Consider the following 19,294-nt stretch of genomic DNA (forward strand, 5'->3'; position numbering starts at 1 on the left):
TGGAGTGCCGTGGCCTCCAGCCCCAAGGGGAGGGGTCTCGTTGGGGCACCTTGTCCCCGGGCGTCAGGGATGACAGCCCAGGCCTGACTTGCAGCCCCTCCATCTCTCACCTGGTTTACACGTCGCTTGTAGAACAATTTCAAAAAGTCATTTATAAACATCATTAGATGGCAGGCTCACAGGAGCTGGTGTAATGAACACAGACACGCACCTCACGTTTTATATACACCAGTGTCTCAGGTAAAAATATGTATTTAAAAACAACACGGCAGCTTGCAGGGAAGAGTGCAGGAGGGCCGCTCAGTCGGCAGTGACCGCACCAGCCAGAGGCGCGGCTCAAGGCCTCAGCCCTGCGCCAGCAGTCGCGCCCTGCAGCGCTCCCGCAGCCGGGCGATGCTGGCCCTGGACAGGCTCCCGGGCTCCAAGAATATTCTCTGAAACAGAAACGGGTTCATTTAGACCTTCCCAGCTCCTGGTGCTGGCCAGGCTGAGGCCAGCGGTTAGTGAGCAGAGGAAGGTCACTTATGTCCTTCAGACGTGACAAAACTGAATGAAGCTATAGTGACAGAGCTCCAGCATCAGCACGGACCCTGTGCAGGGCGAGAGCAGCCCTTCCCCCCACGAGGGTGGAGGACGAGGGCGAGGGCAGCCCTCCTCCTTGGAGGGCAGGGCGAAGGGAGCAGAGGAGGGCTTACTGCAGGGTTGAGCAAGAGCAGGCCGCTGGTGCCCCCCAAACACCCCCCGGGACTTCAGCAGAGCGCTCTGAGGACCGGGGAGGGGAGGGAGGGGGTCCCGCGGTGTGCGTGCAGGTGGCCCAGCCCTGAATGTCAGGCCTCAGGCTGGGCCACGTCTTGGTTTCAGCTGCTGCAAAGCTCAGGAAAGTGCCTGAGACGGGACGTCTGCCAGCCGACACACGGGCTCCTGTCCGCTTACACTCAGGTCACTTTTTAAACACTGTATCCAGTCCGTGAAGGAAACATCCTTTTCCGAAGTCAGAGGCTCTGAGCCACTGAATTAAGCTGGGTGACGTCCCGTTCCCACCCTTCCACTGGTTTTGCGCGTGTGTGCTAGAGCCACACCGTTTGTGCCTGAGCCACTTGAGGTGTGGGCTGAGGTCAGCTCTGTGCCCTTGGGGTCACCTTCCGGCTCCTCCTCCCCCAGCCCACTGCGTCCCCAGCCCCCTTCCATCTCTGTAAACCTGGCTCCTCGAGGGACCTCGCGTTAGTGGACTCGGTTTTTGTCCTCTCATGACGATCACTGAACATGGCGTCTCCAGGTTCCTCCCGGGTGGAGCAGGTGTCGGGCTCTCCCTCCCTCTCGAGGCTGAGTGGAAGCCCGCCGTGTGGGTGGACCACACGCTCCCCATGCACTCGTGTGGCCTTGCAGGCTGTGTCCACGTTGCGGCTGCTGTGACTGCAGACAACGTGCGTGGGCAGCCCTCCCAGGGGTCCTGCTTCTGTTTCCTTTCGGGAAATACGCAGTGGGACGGCTGCGTCGGACAGCAGCTCTCTGTCCAGTTTCTGAGGAGCCTCCACGCTTCCCTATGGTGGCTGCACCATCTTACGCTCCAGCCAGTGCTGCGCCAGGGTTCCCTGGTCACACGCTCACTGACAGGCGCTGTCTGCTGTCTTCTGGATGACAGCCGTTCTGACGGGCGTGAGGTCACACGGGGTTTTGATCTGCGTTCCCCTGATGATGAGGGAAGTGAGCATCCTTTTATGTACCTGCTGGCTACCTGTACGTCTTTGGACAACTGTCTACTCGGGTCCTCTGCCCATTTTTAAACGGGATTCCTGAGCTCCGGGTCCAGCTGAGGTCTCCGTGTGTCTGGATGTGGCCTGCACACTCACTCTCCAGTTCGGGGGGGTCAGCTTTTCATCCACCACCGCTTCCCTTTGCTGCACAGACGCTGTCAAGCCCCACGTGGTCCAGTTTGCTATTTTTGCTTTTCTTGCCTGTGCTGAGTTCTTTTGAGTTCTGACCCTGTGACTGCTGACTCTTCTAGCAGCTCTGAAACATACTCGGGGCCTAGGAGAGACTAGACTTGAGAAGCAGAAGCAGGAAGGGACTCAGACTTGTTTCCAGTAAGAGAGAAACTGCCTGACAACAAGGAGAAGGGAAGGACCCTGGGAGCAAGTCTCGGGTGACTCAGGCCGGAGAACAGACTCTTTGGAGGGTTCAGCTGACCTCTTCCCATTACAGTGCTCCTAGCTTCCACGTGGGATCTAGGAGATTCTAGATGTTCTGGGACAGGACTTGAGAGCACTCTGATGCATAAACTGCAGTGTTGCAGAAACACACAAGTTTGTAGAGACCCCCAAGGAAATAAGACCAGGGTCACGTCCCATCAGCGTGCAGTGAGCGGCCACACCTGCTGTGTGTAAAGACGTGTTTCTTTATGCAGCACTTCTGCCGTGTGGGGAGACGCTCCCCCCGCCTCACTCTCTGCGATCCCCTTGCGTCCACTCAGCTCACAGGGCCCAGAGCACGTCCAGGCCAGAACACCAGCCGCCCCACCATGGACACGCAGCTGTCAGGGATAGGCAGGCCGGCCGCCTGCCCTCAGTGGGCACCCGCTGCACTCGGGAGCCCCCAGCTCCTCCTCGGAAGTGTCGCACTGAGCCCAAGAGCCAGACACCAAAGCCACACGGTCTGAGTGTCCACACCGCAGTCCAGCAGAGGCCGGGCCGTGGGGCCGTGGGCGGCATGTGCCGGGCTGGGCTCCCGTGGGGACGGCGGGCTCCCTTCTTGGAGGCAACCACGCCTGGACCCAGGGCTTCAGCCACACAAGCAGTAAGGCCACCTGAGGGCTGAGGGGCTGGTTCTGAGGAAATCAGGCCCAGGGAGGCTCAGAGGCTGCCAGCCTGGGGGCGGCAGGCACGCCACCACCGTTCCACAGGGCAGCTGAGGGCACGATGGGCCAGGCATCTGGGTCAGTGCCCGCCCCTCCCCCAAGGGCCTGTGGGATGCAGCACCCAGGTCATCAACTCAGGTGAGCTGTGTACACAGCCTGCACCAGGCCTGGAACCCAACGAGAGGGGACAGACAGGTATGACCCCACCAGGGCGGGAGAGAAGGCAACGGGGAGGGCTGAGGAGGGTGGGCCCGGCGTTGATGGGGATGTCAGGGAGGCCCAGGAGAAGCCAAGGAGCAGGCCTGACGGGCTCAGGTGGGTCCCAGGTGGCACCCCCCACAGCCGACGGCGTAGGGGGTGCGGGGTGAGCATGCCAGTCTCCTGGGGGCCCAGTGTGGCTGACACCCACCTGCATGAAGCTGTGGCACTCAGTGACAAAGCGGCCCCTGGTGATCTCCTTGAACTTCTCACAGAGGTCAGGGACGCTGGTGGCCTCCAGGATGGAGGCCTGGTGATGCTTGAGGAGGGTCAGTGCCACCCGGAAGATGATCTTGGACCCCTCGCTGAACAGGCAGTCCCAGACACGCAGCACCGTCTGCGGAGGGAGCGGCGGGTCAGCGCACGGCCGTGCCGCCGACCCCAGGCCCAGCTAGGCGCCCTCACCTCCACGGGCAGGACGTCCACGAACAGGCAGATGAACCAGCGGGACGCGACCAGGGTCCACAGCACGCCGTGGCTGTGCATCAGCGCCGCCACCGCTGGCAGCTTCGTCCGCACCAGCTCCCCGAGCACCTCCTGGTCCGTCTTCAGGCCCAGCATCGAGGGGCTGTAGTAATCGGCTGTGGGGGCGAGGGCGCAGGGACGTGGGTCTCACAGGCCCAGCATCGAGGGGCTGTAGTAATCGGCTGTGGGGGCGGCGGGGCAGGGACGTGGGTCTCACAGCCGGATGGCCGCAACCTTGTGCCCCCCGGGCCAGGTGGTGGTGGGGGCCCCTGGGACCCTTTCCAGAGGACCACCCGCCCAGAGCAGGAGCCGGGCCAGCGAGCAGACGGTGAGGCCCCTGCTGGTACCCATCACGCCCGCCGCCCGTCTGTCTGTTGAAATGGACGTTCTCTTGCCAAGGAACTTTCTGGCTTGTTATCGTGGTAGATCATCATCATGGTGTATTTAACCTAATGCTTGAACTTTGCCATAAGTTCAGCAAGCAATCGGTGTAATAAAGTTTGGCCATTCACTGCGGCACAGGGACAGACATTCTTGCTAGGTGTTTTCGTTAAAACAGAATCATTATGAACACTGACATGGCAGTCACGTCGCCGGTTTTCAAGGTGTGCGCGCTAAACTGAGCCCAAGGCTGCAGAAGCTGTGGGGTCGTCAACACCTGGGGCCTGGGGCGCCCTCCCCGCCACGCCCCCCGGCCGCAAGGCCAGCCCGCCGCCCCCTCCGCCCCTGACCAGCGGGCGCCCAGTCTGGCCCCGGAGGCGGTGGGGGGGCAGTCCTGAGTGGCTCAGCGGGGCAGACGAGCGGATTTGCAGAGCGCGAGCTCAGCACATTCTCACTTTTGCTACAGAGGCTTATGGCAGCTCCCAGAAGAAGCAAGGTCACCCCCCAAAGCTGCCACGGGCCTGAGCCGGTCACTGGAGGGTCACTTAACCCTCCTGGCAGTCGGCCAAGAACGCAGACAAACCCTGACGGCCAGCCCCATCTGCGGGTTCCCATCTGTGCACAGAGACTGAGAAACTTCTCAGGGGCCCCTAGTCCAGCCTCCCCTCCAGGGCCCGAGTCAGGCCTCTCCCAGGGGCCCCCTTTGCACACAGCCTGGAGGTGTCAGCCCGGGGTCGGGGGGATGAGCGCGGCTGCAGGACTTGGGGGGGTGCCCCAAGAGTCACTGCCCCAGGATGAGCCCCGCCGCCCGCCCTGGGCCTCGCTGTCCAGCTGCGGCGGGGGAGCCACCCGCTTCCCGTGTCACAGGCAAACAGGCGCGACCAGCTCTTCAGGACGCGGATGCATTTGTCCATTAAGGGACGGACTCCTCCCCGGCGTGACATCCCAGACGCCCCCACCGTCCCTGACGTTGGGGGTGGGTGCAGCGGGGCTTTTCTGCAGGCTCAGGAGTCAGAGGACAGACAGGCGTCCCTGGAGGAAGAGACTCGGGCATAACTTTTTTGATGTAAGACAAGCCGTTTGAGGTCTAGGTCATCCTGTGATCTAGGCCTTTGCAGAAAAAAGGTCTCAGTCGATAAGATTTTGTGGTGGTTCAGTCGCACAGTCCTGTCCGACTGTGTGACCCCGTGGACTGCAGCCCACAAGGCTCCTCTGTCCATGGGATTCTCCAGGCAAGAACACTGGAGTGAGCTGCCATTTCCTTCTCCAGGGGATCTTCCTGATTCAGGGATCGAACCTGTGTCTCCTGGGTCTCCTGCACTGGCAAGCGGATTCTTTGCCACTGAGGCACCCAGGAAGCCCAGGTATAGATTTTCAGGGAACAAAAGGTCAACACACACAGAGACAACCAGGCTGGGGTGACAACTGCCCCACAGCAGAGACGACCAGTCAGTGCAGACACAGCGACAACCAGGCCGGGGTGACAACCGCCCCACAGCAGAGACGACCAGTCAGTGCAGACTGCCACCTCTGTTTCCAAGGTAAAGACGAGCCTGAAGCACCGTCTTGAGCTGGTCCCGAACTCCGACCCCCTGGAGCGCTCGACCAGCAGGTCGCAGGGAAGCCAAGGGCCAGCGGTGCTGACCCCTGCTGCCCACGGGCTGTGGGTCTGGACCCAGGTCCCTGCCGATCCTCCCGCCTGCAGCCCCAGCAGGACGATGCTTAACGTTAACACGCTTACGTTAACACGACTGTTTGCTGCCGGGGAGTCACAGATCTGGGAGAGGGCCCCGCACTCCCGTGAGGACCCCTCCTCCTGCCTCCAGCCCCAGCAGGACGCTCGGACGCTTAGGTTAACACGACTATTCGCTGCTGGGGAGTCACAGGTCTGGGAGAGGCCCCCCAACTCCCGTGAGGACCTCTCCTCCCGCCCCCAGCCTGGCCTGTCTCTGGGCTCCTCACCCACTGCCAGGCGAGCCCAGTTGCGGGGAAACAGCGTGTCTGTGGGCGGGCGGCTAGGCTTCTGCCGACTCAGGACGAGAGGGGAAACGTGAAGGCCCGTGGGGACTGACAAGTGACAGATCAAACACGGACACTGATGCTGCTCCGGGGGTGGCAGAGCCCGGGGGCCCAGCAAGGTGGCCCGGGACCCCGCAGTCCCCACCTCATTAGAGCCGCGCTCTCCCTGCCCCTGCTTCAGCTCAACTGCTCTGAACTGCAGTGTCGTGGGCACTGGGGGGCGGCCTCCGGTGGCCGTGCCCACGCTGCAGACGTCCAGCTTCGTTCGGCGCTGAGACCTGGCCTCCCCGCTCCTGGGAGACCACGGTGGCCTCGCCCCGACTCAGGGACCATGCAGGTCTCTATTTTGTGAACTGCCTGTCAGGCCTACTCTTCATCTTCTTTTCTGTCGACCTGTATCCACCTAGACTTTTGGGAATTCTTCACACGTTAATTCTATGGATCCCTTTTTACTCTGCAGACTGGGTCTTGTGTCAAAATCAGTTTTCAATTTTAATGTAATTAAAATGATTCTGAATTTTGTTCAAGGACTTGTTTCCTACTCTGGAATCATACTGTTCTCTGACTCGTTTTGAGTTTCAAAGTTTTGCTTTTTCACACGTCTAGAATCTACCTGGAATTGAAATAAGGGTCTAGTTTTGTTTTCTTCTCTATAGGCAGTCAACTGTCATGGAACGATGTTTTAACAGTCTTTTCCTCAATATAACTCACGTACCGAGTACAACAGATGGACAGACCTGATTATCCCTCGATAACCTAACGACCGTCACAGCACCTACTGCAACTCGAGCACCCTCCCCTCCAGATTTCCCCGGGGCTAGTGGCAAAGAATCCGCCTGCAGTGCAGGAGACCCTGGTTTGATCCCTGGGTCGGGAAGATCCTCTGGAGAGGGGCATGGCCACCCACGCCAGGACTCTGGCCTGGAGTACAGAGGAGCCTGGTGGGCTACAGTCCATGGGGTCGCAGTCAGACGGGACTGAGGGGCTAAACACCACTTCTCTCCAGCCTTCCTGGCTTGGCCCTGCCAGTGACCCTTCCACGTGATTAGGCCACTATCCATCCTTAATGTAGGAATTAATCCATCCACATGTGGGGTCATATATTTAAAAAAATACTACTCTATAACCATCGCTCGACGCCAGAGGCTAACAGCAGTATTATTTCAACGCGATCTGTGTTCGTGTTCTTCCTGAAATCAGTCTGTACGACAGGAAGGCTACACCAGCCTCACAACACGAGTTGACGAGTTCATCTGTTTCTGTTTTCAGCAAGATTTACTTTTTAAAAATCGGGAATTATCTGTTCGAGTTTTACTGAGATGTTTTTCTCTGCATTTGGCCTTTTAGATGTCCTCTTTCCAGCTCTGCTGGCCTGTATTCTCAAACCATCCATTCGTCTCGTCACTGTGCTCAGGCTCTCTTGTGGTTCCCGGGAGTCCCTGCAGGTTCCAGTCCCGGCGCCCTTTCCACTTCTGGATTCCTCACCCCTTCTTCCTTTATCAGTCTTGTCAGACGTCTGTGCGTTTCAACAGTTTTCCCAAAGAACCAGCTTCCGTCTCAGCTCGTCTTTCTGTCATTCTCCGTCACTAACTTCCACTCTTCCGTGTGTGTGCTGGCACACCTGTATGCCCGCAAAAGCAGAGCAAGAAGCTGGACACCCACACACCACCCTGCTGAGCACGGGCAGCGAGCACGCGAGGGACGGGGACCCTTGAGAAGAGCGGCCATGGCTCACCCTCCGTCAACGCTGCAGTCAGAACTTCTGAGACGAGGATGTATCTGTGCAGCTTTGGCGTAATGAAGACAGAAGCAGCTAAGTGCAGGATGAGCACGTGCCGAAATGACCTAGCTCGTGCACCCAGAGGCCCGGGGACTCACACAGCCCTGCCCACCCCCAGCCCAGTGAGACGGTGACCCCCCCCAGTCCTGCCTGCTCATCTGGAGGTTTCCTTTTGTTTTTGAAGCAAGACCCATTTTGCTGTATTGACTGAGTCTAATGACTACTGGAAACGACTCATTCTGACTTTAAGTCTGTGATGAACTAGGTGGGGGCACCTGGAGCCTTGCTTCTGTTTCTTGAGGTCAGCCCTTCCCAGCCCCAACCTGCTTCTCTCGGTTGCTATCGCTGCCAGGCTTTTAGGCTTCATTCCTTGAAGTTCCCCAAATCCCCAGATGACGCCTGGAAGCGGTCGCGGCGGGAACCCCCATCGTCATTCGGCCTCTGACATAACTGAGCAAACGGCTCAGCGGCGTCCAGGCTGAGACAGCGCTGCCCCTGGGGGGCGGTGGTGGGGGGAGAGGTCGCTGCTCTGCTGGGCCCCCACATCCTGTGAGTGTCTCACCTCAACTCAACTGCAGGAAGACTGTCAACCTCAGCTCTCAAACGACGCCTTATGTTTCGTCACGCCCCGACTTGTCAGCAGGATCGTTACGGCAACACCAGAAAGCAAGTCATTCTTACCGCAGGACTCCACGCACCTGGGAGTATTCTGCCCACCAGGGCGTCCAACAGCCAGAAGGCTTCTTCTTCACTCTTAGTCACCAGGATCAGATACCCCGCGATGAAGTTCATCCCCTGGAATCAGACAAATGTCACCAGGATGAGACACCGCGCGACGACGCTCATCCCCTGAAATCAGAGGAGGCCCGCGCGGACACCGGCTCCACCCCCAGACCCTGTAGCCGTGCAGCTGCCGCCCGCTAACTCCCCGTCTTCCTTGTCCTTCCTAGAACGCGCGTGATTCTGGAATGACTGTCCAGGGCAGCGTTGGCCTCGCCGGCTCTGCCATTGACAGACATGTGCAGTCAGGCTTGACTCTTAGATTCTGCCGTAGAACCGGGCAGGGCACGTCCTCGTGAAACTCTCACCAGGAGAAACCACACGGGCTGCTCGGGCACCGCCTCCCACGGCTCTGAATACCCAGCCGTCCTCTCAGGAGGCCTGGCCTCTGGCTCGGGGGCCTGGCGTGTGGGGACCCCATCCCAAGCCCCGCCCTCCTGCCCACACACCCCCAGACACCACAGCCCCCAGAGCGCATGGCAGCCTGAGGATCGGCTCCCAACCCAGCTCTGCTCACGGTCTGGGCTGTGGACACATGTCCCTGCGATGCTGCAGAAAGAGCACCTCCGGGGGCACGAGAAGCGATCCCCGCCACCTGACGCGCCGCCCCGCTGCCCAGAGGCCCAGCTTCCGGAGGAGGCCCTGCATTCCGGCCCGGCCCACCGCACGCACTCACCCATATGTGCATACACACACACACACACACGTGCATACACACACACACACGTACACACACGGACACGCGCACACCATCAGCTCCGAGGCGACAGGGTGCTGGTCACCCGCGTCCTGTAAACACAGCCTGTGTACATGTCCACAGCTGCTCCCTCCCGCCCCCACCGAGAGGCCCAGCCCGGGTTGTGGGGGATGTGGGAGCCCCGGCTGGGCGAGGCCCCGGGGTCTGTGGGGGACGTGGGCCCCGGCTGGGCGAGGCCCGGGGTCTGTGGGGGCCCGGGGTCTGTGCAGGCCCGGGGTCTGTGGGGGCCCGGGGTCCGTGGGGGACGTGGGCCCCGGCTGGGCGAGGCCCCGGGGTCCGTGGGGGACGTGGGCCCCGGCTGGGCGAGGCCCCGGGGTCCGTGGGGGACGTGGGCCCCGGCTGGGCGAGGCCCCGGGGTCCGTGCGGGACGTGGGAGCCCCGGCTGGGCGAGGCCCCGGGGTCCGTGGGGGACGTGGGCCCCGGCTGGGCGAGGCCCCGGGGTCCGTGGGGGACGTGGGCCCCGGCTGGGCGAGGCCCCGGGGTCCATGCGGGACGTGGGAGCCCCGGCTGGGCGAGGCCCCGGGGTCCGTGGGGGACGTGGGCCCCGGCTGGGCGAGGCCCGGGGTCTGTGCGGGCCCGGGGTTTACCTGGCAGTAGCCCACGCCGTGGTTGTGGTGCCCATAGGCCAGCAGCACGTTGTACAGGGGCCCCTGCAGGCAGGGCTCTGCGTCCTTCCGGAACCGCACGTTGTCCGGGAAGGTCCTGTTCATGTCTGCGGGGACCCACAGAGCACTCAGGGCGCAAGCAGAGGCCGCCCTGGGCCCCCAGCAGCCTCCACCGTCGACTGGACTCAGGAGCAGAGGCGGCTCCGGGCCCCAAGCAGCCCGGCCAGGGCCCCCGTTGCCCTGCAGCCCTTACTCTCCAATCAGCATCAACATCAGCTCCTCTGACGAGGCCAGGCTGCTGGGTCCCCAGCGTCTCCTCTGGTCCCCACGCCCTGAAGTGTGGGTGAAGCGTGAGCACTTTACGTAAAGCTTTGGAAATTCTCCTCAATTCTTATGACTGAAAACAGAAGCAGGCAGGACACCTGAGAGCCCCGTTTAGAGACAAAGAGACAAAACGGAAAACTACCCGAAGGCTCTAGCGCTAAAGAACCAGCTGCAGCGCAGGACACCTGAGAGACGCGGGGCGATCCTGGGTCCGGAAGGTCCCCTGGGGGAGGGCTCTTGCCTGGAGAATCCCATGGACAGAGGGGCCTGGTGGGCTACAGTCCATGGGGTCGCAAAGAGTCGGACACGACTGAAGTGACTTGGCACACCACAGATAAACCCATCACCACCAACTTCTGTCTGCAGGAGGGTGCCTGGCGGCCTCTCCCACCTCCGCCACCCCCTCCCTGCCCCCATTACATTCCTGTGAGCCCGCGTCCAGGGCAGAGTGGGGTGGCTGATGGACACCCTCTGACCCCGCCTGGGGCAGAGCGGCGGTGTCGGCGAAGGGACACTCGTGGACACCGTTTAAAACGCAAGGCCTCTCGGCGACCGCGGGGATTCTGCCCCCAAGCTCGGGCCCCCAGCCCTGCACCTGCCCACAAAGACCAGATCTGAGCCAAGCAGCAAACTGGGTGCCTCCAAGCTTGGAATTTCCAATCATATGTTTTTTAAAAAAAGATTTCTTTTCCCTGGAAATCTGAACATTCCCCAAACTGGCACCTATCAGGGGGAAATGAGTTTTTCACTAATTCAGAGTAGACTGACCAACTGTGCTCACGTCTGTGTAACGATCTTTATGATGAGACGCTTTAGCAGATGTTGAAATCTTTCTCCCCGCCCCCTGCACGGGAGGCAGATGTGATGGACGTCCCGTCTGGGCTCAGGTGCGCGATGCGCCTGCTCTACTGGCCCTGCACCATGGCTGAGGCAGGCTCCCTGACCGCAGATCAGAGCGGCCGCGTGACCCAGCGACTCCACCTCGGGGTCTGTCCCCAAAGCACTGAACGCGGGTCTCGGAGAATTACTTGACACCCTGTTCAGGCAGAATTCACTGTAGCCAGGGGGTGGAAACAGCCCGGGTGTCCATGGACAGAAGACGGACACGCCCAGGATCTGGTTCAGCCTCAGGAAGGGTGGAAGCTCTGACGCACACACAACCCGGCTGGGCCTCTCGGACACTGTGCTCCGTGAAATCAACCAGACACAGAAGGACAGACACAGCCTGATTCCACCCACGTGAAGTCCACGAGAGTCAGAGACAGGGAGCAGACGGTGGAGCCAGGGCTGGGGGCTTAGTGTGTAACAGGGACAGAGGCTCCCCTTGGAAAAATAAAATGGTGAACTGCACGTTGTGTATGTTTCACCGTAATTAAAAATAAAAGTATCCAAAAACTCTGCACCAAGTAGAGCCTTTAAAATTCATTTTCCAGACAAACACCCACCCATCACTTGTGGTCTCTCCCTGCCCACGTGAGCACTGCTGGGCCTGCGGAGGGAACCCACGTTCCCTGCAGGTCACGACAGCGTCTGTCCCAAGCCCTCCGGCCAGGGTTTTCTGGGGGGTCAGGGTGTGGCCGGCAGGCTCAGCGGCGGTGCTGGGATCCGAGAGCCCCGCTCCTTACGCTGGGGACACGCCGCTTCCTTGCTGTCCCCAGTCAATCCAACCTCCCAGACGTGTACAGTGACCAACTGTTCAATGAAGTCCTTTGTGTTTAGTTCTGTCGTTCTCAGAAGCCGGCAAAATCGGACAAGCAGGTGTCTCTCCTAAAGATCTAGTTGTTCAACTTAGGTTAACTGTTTTTCTGAGGACTCTGCACTTGTGAGAGCCTGTGGCCAGCAAGGAAGCTGGGGTCACGAGACGGCGGCCAGGGCGTGAGCGCCTCTGGACACTCGGCATCGGCACAAAGAGCGGACGCAGCGCGCAGCTTCCTGCAGCCGCGTCTCGAGTCCTCAGGGCCGCCCAGCCCGCGTCTGTTCTGACGGCTGGCTCTGCATCGGCCTCCTCACACCCCTGGAGCATCTTTGCAGAAGAAACCCACCCTTTCTACCACTTTCCTTAACACCTAGCTGCCCACCCGAGGATTTTCTGAACCAATTCTGACCACTGTCCTCCCGTCAAATAAGTCCCCGTTTTGCTTGTCCTTTGAGAAAATGGGAATCAGGGGTGCGCCTTTGACAGTGCAGGTCTCATCCCCATCACGACCGGGAGTTGGGGTGCAGACACACGTCCCCTGGGGGAGGCGCCCCCACCCCAGGGCCGCCCCACCCCGGGGGCCTCCCCCACCCGGGGGCCATGTCACCTGTCCGGATGGCCTCCTCCAGGCTGGCGCTCCGCTCCCCCTGCAGGAGGCGCTGGTAGTAGCCAGGGTTCCGGTCCATCCGGGCCTGGGCTCCGCTCACCCCCATCCAGACACGGGCCCGGTGCTCCAGCGGGACGCCCTTGCGGATGTAGCGCTTCACTGAGATAGGGAAAGGGCAGTTTCAGACGGGCCCCCCTCCAAGAGTCTCCATGGACAGCTCCCACAAATCAGTAAGTCAGACACGGAAGAGGCAATACAGGCATGTTCCAACAACAGGTACAGGCCCTCCCTACAGAAGTCCGCTCTCCCCTCCTGCTGAGCGGTCGGGGGGGCCGCAGCAGCCCAACCTCCACCTCAGCAGCAGTGCGGGGACGCAGGCCACCTCCCGTCCCCCCACCCGGCCCGCCGCGCAGCCTGGGAGGACGCCACGGCGCTGAACGCAGGTCGGCACTGGCTCAGGCACCAGCTGTACCGAACAGAAAAAAATTACAGGACGATGTCCTAGGTTACAAGCGAAAAAGGCGCTGCTGCTGGAATCTTATAACTTAAGCTGACAGCCACCAGTCCACGAGCTCCCGAGAGCGCCTCCCGGAGGCCAGGTCACGTGCACCCGCCGCTCTAGGGAGGGCGCGCGGGATGGGCGTTTGCAGAGGCTGGGGGATGACGAGGAAGGCCAGAGGAAGGGAAGGACAGACGTGAACACCACCCGCCAGAGGCAGAGAAAGCCAAGAACCCTCTGCAACTCGGAGGCACCCGTGCAGCAGGAGGATCGCGCGTGGCCAGAATGTCTCGGCCAGCGTGACGTGGTCACCCCGCTACTGGACGTGATATTTTAGTCTATCAAACACAGCAATCATTCAGCTGGACCGTCCCTCCAACCTCCTACCATTCACACACCATCTCAGGGCTCGGCATACCCAGGGGTGCCCTGAATTAATCCTCTCTCAACCGCAAGGGGAGGGTCAGTCCTAGCTTTGGGCAGGGACCGCTCCCACTGAGATGGAGAAGGAAAAGATGTACAGACATTCATGGTAACTCCACGGACAGACGGCAAAGAGTGGAAACAAAAACAATGAGATGGTATCGCTTATGACAGCACCACAAACCCTGCCAGCAGCAGAGCCACCAGGCGTCGCTCTGAGAGAACACCTGCGAGAAGCCAAAGAACCAGAAGGGAGAGCGAGGCCAGCGCACCTTCAGGACCCCTCTGCAGCCCTGCGGCCTCTCCCAGTCCCTGCTCCCCCAGCCGAGGCCTTCACCCACGTCCAGGCCTGCAGGTCAGCGCCCAGGACCACACAGGAGGGGACGCTGAAGGCGACCGGCTGTTCTAAACCTTGCACATGGTGGGGATTACCTGACTGTGCGTCTGTCCACACTCACAGGGCTGCACGCCAGGTAGAGTGAACTTCATTTGCAAAGTTTTAAAAAATTAATATAAAGTATAAAAAGTGTGGAGAAGGAAATGGCACCCCACTCCAGTGTTCTTGCCTGGAGAACCCCAGGACGGGGGAGCCTAGTGGGCTGCAGTCCATGGGGCTGCGAAGAGTCTAGAAAAAGAAGTGCGAGCTGGTTAAACCCCCCACTCTGGCGTCGGACGTGGCTAGGCAGACCACACCTCGATCATGCCTCGGTTTCCTTCCAAAATGGAAGGAAAATGGAAAATTTCCTGCAAAATGGAAACAAAGCCCAGGGCCTGGAATACAGTCAGGGCTCCAGACTCCCGGGAGGTTGTAAGAACAGCAACCACGTCCAGAAGTTTCAGAGGATCAGGGCTTCTGCTACTTTCACTGCCTGTTATCTGACTTCACTCAGTTTCTCTGGAAGAGAAAGAAAATGGTCCTCCCACCCTCAGAGCAAGGGCAGGACTGATGCACTCCTCATTCCGACATTTGGAGGAGTGTAAACTATGCCGCAGAAACAGGTGGGAAATTTTTTTAAAGAGGAGCTCGACCCCAAAGAATTAACTCCCAGCAGTCTGCCCCAGGATTTAAGCAGGTTCTCAGGGCTTTTTTATATTTGTCTTTAAACATGTCTTGCAATTTCATTCTTATTCAGATGGTGCTAACCCCCTCGCCCACGGGGCAGGAGACAAGCAAACTGGAAGAGCTCCTCCTGTCACGTCCCTCCAGGCAGGATGGACAGGGGCCCAGGGCAGCCCCCGGGCGCGGCCAGCCAGGTCGAGTGCCGAGAGTGAGCGAGCGAGCGCAGCTCCTGGTGGACCTGCTCACTGACAAAAAGAAAACACGGACCCACAGCTAGCACCCTCAAGCAGGCTGAGCTTCAACACTCGTCTGCAGACGTGGACACAAGTCCTCTCAGAAGAGCACACGCCCAGCAGAGCCCGAAGGCCCGACACGGCTGAGGAGCCGGGGCGAAGTCGGCCCTCCAGGTGCATCGCCGGGGTCACGGTCGGGGCCCCAGACGGAGCTCCCACTGCCCGCCCGGGGCCCACGGCCCTCACGGCCTCCCTCCCACGGGACGTCACACAGCCGTGGACGCTCCGGCCAGCTCAGAGCATCTGGCAGGAAGAAACTGTATTCCCGCTTCCTGACTAACAAATCCACTCCTGGCTACGCCTGACCACTCCCCTGGCGTGTCACGGGTGCCGTGGAGCCCGGGCCGCCACGCCCGGAAGCCGCACCAGCTCAGCGGCAACACTCCGGACCGCAGGACTGGGTGAGCCCACAGGTGCCTCGCCAGACTTCCCGAAAGAACACCAGCCCACTACGCCCTCCAGCTCACCTGGCGGCGAACCCCACCCCCAGGCCAAGGCCCACCAGGAATCAAGCATATTTGCTCCTAAACCTGTTACACCATAAGGACAAAGTTTAACAAACATTACATAAATTTAAAAACGTAAAACAAAGAAAGAAACAATGGCAGTTTCAGTAAAACCAAATTAAATTTTCAGAAAGAGTCGATATGTGCTCCAAAAAGGCAAGTGAAGTGAAAGTCACTCAGTCCCGTCCAACTCTTTGCGACCCCATGACCTATACAGTCTATGGAATTCTCCAGGCCAGAACACTGGAGTGGGTAGCCCTTCCCTTCTCCAGAGGACCTTTCCAACCCAGGGATCAAACCCAGGTCCCCAGCATTGCAGGCGGATTCTTCACCAGCTGAGCCACAGAGGTGCTCTGGGCAAAAGCAGAAAGAAAACAGAGCCGTCATGTTAGGCGACCACAGACGTCCAGGGAGAGAGCTGAGGTCCGGGAGGCTCTGCCCTGAGACGGCTTCCACTCCCAGCCCACCGGGAGAGCAACACTGGAAAACAGATGCAGCGTTCAGCAGTCTCCACAGAGGTCAGGCATGGACGTGAGAGCTGGGCCAGTAAGGAAGGCTGGACGCCAAAACTGATGCTTTTGAACTGTGGTGTTGGAGAAGACTCTTGAGAGTCCCCTGGACTGCAAGGAGATCCAACCAGTCCATCCTAAAGGAAATATTAGTCCTGAATATTCATTGGAAGGACTGATGCTGAAGCTCCAATACTTTGGCCACCTGATGCGAAGCGCTGACTCACTGGAAAAGACCCTGATGCTCGGAAAGATTGAAGGCGGGAGAAGGGGACGAGATGGTTGGATGGCATCACCGACTCAAGGGACGTGAGTTTGAGTAAACTCCGGGAGTTGGTGATGCACAGGGAAGCCTGGCGTGCTGCAGTCCATGGGGTTGCAAAGAGTCGGATGCGACTTGGCGACTGAGCAGCAACGGTTTCTGCAGAAAGACACAGAACTAGAGTGCCGTCACTGTACAAAGAAAAGACGGCAAGACACGAGTGACAGAATCGAAGTGGAGAGCACGTCCACGCGTGTGTCACACGCAAAGGGCCGCGAGCGCCTGCACGTCTTGCAGTTACTTTCTGTGGCGTTAACCGGCCTCTGGGTCCCTGTTGGACAGGAGGCCTCCTCCTGCATGAAAGCAAATGGTGCACCCTGTTCCTGGGGGGACGGGGGACAGTCACCAGTCACCCCCGGGGCCTGGGCAGCTGAGAAACTCAGGGCACTTCACACCTTCGGGTGTGACCAAGATGTTCTCCCACATGCAAAAGTGGTCTGTCTTTGTATTTTTACGTAGTTGTACACAAATCAAAACAAAAAACGAAGCCAAAGTCGGCTGGAAGCACGTTAACGCCCAGCAGCAAGGGGGGCTTGGCTCTCGATACCAACTAATGACACCTGCCTTTCAACGACGGATGGCTCTTTACAGATAAAGCTTGATCTGACCCCCTCCCCCCCACGCTTGCTTAAAAACCGACTTCTTTCCCCTGGCCATGCCCCGTGTGCCCACTGTGAGCTGGCGCGGGCCCTGCTCCACCTCTGGCCCTCCTCTCCTCACCCCAGTGCTCTGGTCACACAGCTCAGCCCCCTGCGGCTGGGACCCCTATCCTCACCCCTTCATTGTCATTAACGCCCTGTGTCAGGAGGCCCCCGGAGGCACACTCCTGCCCACTCCTCACCTCCTGCGGCCAGGTCTGGCCTCTGTATCCTCAGCTAGGGAACAGGCAGGCAAATATTTCATTCATTCATTCAACGAACAGCTAAGGGACCATCCAGCCAACCCAGACGGCACAGAGGGATCTTTGACCCCAGGGCGGAAAACTAAGGATAAAATAAGTAAGACCCACGTGTGGAGGACCAGAGAGAGGCAAGGAGAGGGCAGGAAGTGTGGAGCGGCGGGGTGAGACTGGAAGGCTTCCCGGAGGAGGCGCTCCAATCCAGACCTGAAGGAGGCCCCTGGGCACAGCCTGGGGCGGGGAAGAAGCAGGGGAGGAGCCGAGGGTTCCACGAAGCACCCCCCCTCACCCCGCTTTCTCTCTGAAGGGGGCAGGGAGCGCTCCGCACAGAAGCCGGCGGGAGCACTACCTTGGCCGCTCGCTCTGAGGAGCAGGAAACCCGGCTTCTTCTGGAAAGAGGGCCACGGGCGCCAAGTGTCTCAAAGGGCGAGCAGGCCCCACATCCAGGCGAGCAAAGGGGGCCTCGCACCTGGACCGCGCAGCGCCCTCACCTGTGCGTCAGCGCGGGGCACGGCTGGGATGGGGGCAGCGCCCCTGGCCTCGAAGGAACCCCAAGTCCTGAGCTCCCCCGAGCGCATGGCACCGAGGACCGGATGACTTGTTGCGTGCCCGCTGGGTCAGGCGCCGAACTCACCGGTCATGCTCCTCTGGACACCACCGCCGCCCTTTAGAAGTTTGGACCATTTGATGGCTCTCCTGGTGAGGATCACCAGGTAGGTGGACAAAAATTCTTCGTAAGCTGCATAATCAAAGTCCTCAGGCCTTTCAAACCCATACGGATCGATCCTACCGCACAAAAAGGCCCAGAGTAAAGTTCTGCGCGCACGTGGACGTGGGACCCTCGGCACCCAGCCGCCCGATCCCTGCGCGGGGCGCGCGGGCTCCCTGCCCCCCACGCGGCCCCGCAGCAGAGGCGGCGGGCCGAGCGCGGGCGCGCACGCAGCGCAGGGGCCGCCCAGGGGCGCGCAGGCGTCCGCACCGCCGCCCGCGCCCGCGCCCGAGCCAGGGGCGCACGGACCCCGCGCGCCTACCTGGGGACACGGTCCCGCGCCGCCTGCGCGCGCCCCGCGGCCTCCATGCCGAGACGGGCGGGAGGCGGCGCCCGGGCCGCGGGGCTCGGGGTGCCAAGTTCACCTCCCAGGACTCGGGGCGCCTCGCGTCCTTCCGCCGGGCCGCGGGCGCCGGGAGGCGGGGCTGGGGGCGGGGAAGGAGGGCGGGGGAGGGGAGGGGTGGGAACGTCTGGGGCCCCGGAGGGCGGGGCGCGGCCCGGAGGGAGGGGGCGGGAGGGGCTGCACCTGCTCCTGCGCGCGGAGCCCGGAGCCCGGAGCCTGGGAGGGGCGCGGCCGAGCCGGGCCCCGGCCCCCGGGGCGGGGAGGGAGGGGGATGGGGGCCCCGGGCGGGGGGAGGGGGCGCGGGAGGAGGGATGGGCCCCCGGCGGGGAGGGAGGGGGAGGGGCGCGGGGATGGTCCCCGGCGGGGAGAGGGACCTGGGCCCGGCGAGGCTGACGGCCCGGCCGGCGCGTCGGGTCCCGCCGCCCCGCACCCCGCACCCCGGGGCCTCTCTGCCGCAGCCAAGGTGGGAGGAGGTGAGTCCAGCTTAGATTCTTCTGACAGGCCTCCGTGCCCCGCGGGTCCAAAGGCCGGCGTCCTGACCTGTGACCGCTGGTCTAATGTTCTTTTTACAGAAAACGATTGTCTTATTTTTAATTTGCTCTCTTTCAGCCTACACTTTCCTTCTGAAAATAACACGCAAATAAGTAGATCTTAATGAGCGCCACTGTCCCCTCCCCCACCCCGGCGGAATCAGCCTGTCCCTGCCTCCCACCGCCCCAAACCAGGCTCGGAAGGAGGGGTGCAGGCGCTGCCCTAGCCGGCCCCCCACCCCCGCCCTGAGCCGGCGGCTGGGTACACGGGAGGGTGGGCATGCCCTGCCCGGTGGCCGTCTGGGGCGACCAGGGCTGACAGTGCCCGCGTCCCCTCCGGTCCCAGAGGAGGCAGAGGCGCCCCCCAGGCTTCTCCCCACAGATGCGCAGGATCTGGGGAGCGTGAGTCATGGCTGGAGGGAACAGACTTGCCGCCTGGCCTGCGCACCTTTTACTCCGAGGGACCGGCCTGCAGACACCAACACGGTGGTCACCACGCCGTGTGCCCACTGTGCCCGCAGGGCAGCCCTGGCCCAGGCCCCGCGGCGTCCTGGTGTTTCTTTGGATGGCCTGAAAACCGCTTATCGTATTGGGAGGCCACGAGAATGTGCACAAA

General features: G+C 60.9%; 1 protein-coding gene across 2 annotated transcripts; it reads right to left on the bottom strand.

Moving 5' to 3' along the window:
* Positions 1–126: 126 nt before the first annotated feature.
* GRTP1 (growth hormone regulated TBC protein 1) lies at positions 127–18,234 on the bottom strand. 2 transcript variants are annotated; one of them, XM_027558032.1, is made up of 8 exons: positions 18,068–18,233; positions 17,671–17,822; positions 12,527–12,685; positions 9,882–10,006; positions 8,456–8,552; positions 3,518–3,693; positions 3,264–3,449; positions 127–434 (listed from the first exon to the last, which is right to left on the bottom strand). In XM_027558032.1, the coding sequence occupies exons 1-8, from the start codon at positions 18,112–18,114 to the stop codon at positions 345–347; spliced, it is 1,032 nt and encodes a 343-aa protein (XP_027413833.1). In that variant the 5' UTR covers positions 18,115–18,233; the 3' UTR covers positions 127–344. The 2 variants fall into 2 exon arrangements, with proteins under 2 accessions (XP_027413833.1, XP_027413835.1); XM_027558034.1 differs by lacking the exon at positions 127–434 and adding an exon at positions 2,059–2,371 and having other exon boundaries at positions 18,068–18,234.
* Positions 18,235–19,294: the final 1,060 nt, after the last annotated feature.

The sequence above is a fragment of the Bos indicus x Bos taurus genome, chromosome 12 (assembly GCF_003369695.1).
Source record: "Bos indicus x Bos taurus breed Angus x Brahman F1 hybrid chromosome 12, Bos_hybrid_MaternalHap_v2.0, whole genome shotgun sequence".
NCBI classification, from domain to species: Eukaryota; Metazoa; Chordata; class Mammalia; order Artiodactyla; family Bovidae; genus Bos; species Bos indicus x Bos taurus.